Source organism: Maniola jurtina, chromosome 8, assembly GCF_905333055.1.
Source record: "Maniola jurtina chromosome 8, ilManJurt1.1, whole genome shotgun sequence".
Taxonomy (NCBI): Eukaryota; Metazoa; Arthropoda; class Insecta; order Lepidoptera; family Nymphalidae; genus Maniola; species Maniola jurtina.
Genome location: NC_060036.1, coordinates 83479 through 84328, shown reverse-complemented (window position 1 = coordinate 84328; position 850 = coordinate 83479). Strand labels below are relative to the sequence as shown.

General features: G+C 79.6%; 1 protein-coding gene across 1 annotated transcript; it reads right to left on the bottom strand.

The window, feature by feature from the left end:
• Positions 1–346: 346 nt before the first annotated feature.
• Positions 347–850, bottom strand: LOC123867685. The gene is made up of 2 exons (XM_045909865.1): positions 605–850; positions 347–453 (listed from the first exon to the last, which is right to left on the bottom strand). The coding sequence occupies exons 1-2, from the start codon at positions 831–833 to the stop codon at positions 347–349; spliced, it is 336 nt and encodes a 111-aa protein (XP_045765821.1). The 5' UTR covers positions 834–850.

Below are 850 nucleotides of genomic sequence, written 5' to 3'. Positions count from 1 at the left end.
AGGCGGCGCGCCGCCATCGCGCGCGCGGACGCGCATCCGGGCACCCGCACCGACCACTCCCCGCACCCTCACCTACGCAGTACGCACCGTGCCTGCTGCGCGGCGGCGGCGGGTCGGGCGTGCGGCTGCGGCGCGGCGCCTCGGGCAGCGCCAGCAGCTGCCGGTACAGCTCCAGCTCGTGGTAGAACTCGGGCGACGCGCCCGCCGCGCCCGCGGCGCCCGCGTCGCCCGCAGCGCCCGCAGCGCCCGACACCTCCGCCGTGAGCCCGTTGAGCACGAGGCGGCGCGCCGCCATCGCGCGCGCGGACGCGCATTCGGGCACCCGCACCGACCACTCCCCGCACCCTCACCTACGCAGTACGCACCGTGCCTGCTGCGCGGCGGCGGCGGGTCGGGCGTGCGGCTGCGGCGCGGCGCCTCGGGCAGCGCCAGCAGCTGCCGGTACAGCTCCAGCTCGTGGTAGAACTCGGACGACGCGCCCGCGGCGCCCGCGTCGCCCGCAGCGCCCGACACCTCCGCCGTGAGCCCGTTGAGCACGAGGCGGCGCGCCGCCATCGCGCGCGCGGACGCGCATCCGGGCACCCGCACCGACCACTCCCCGCACCCTCACCTACGCAGTACGCACCGTGCCTGCTGCGCGGCGGCGGCGGGTCGGGCGTGCGGCTGCGGCGCGGCGCCTCGGGCAGCGCCAGCAGCTGCCGGTACAGCTCCAGCTCGTGGTAGAACTCGGGCGACGCGCCCGCCGCGCCCGCGGCGCCCGCGTCGCCCGCAGCGCCCGCAGCGCCCGACACCTCCGCCGTGAGCCCGTTGAGCACGAGGCGGCGCGCCGCCATCGCGCGCGCGGACGCGC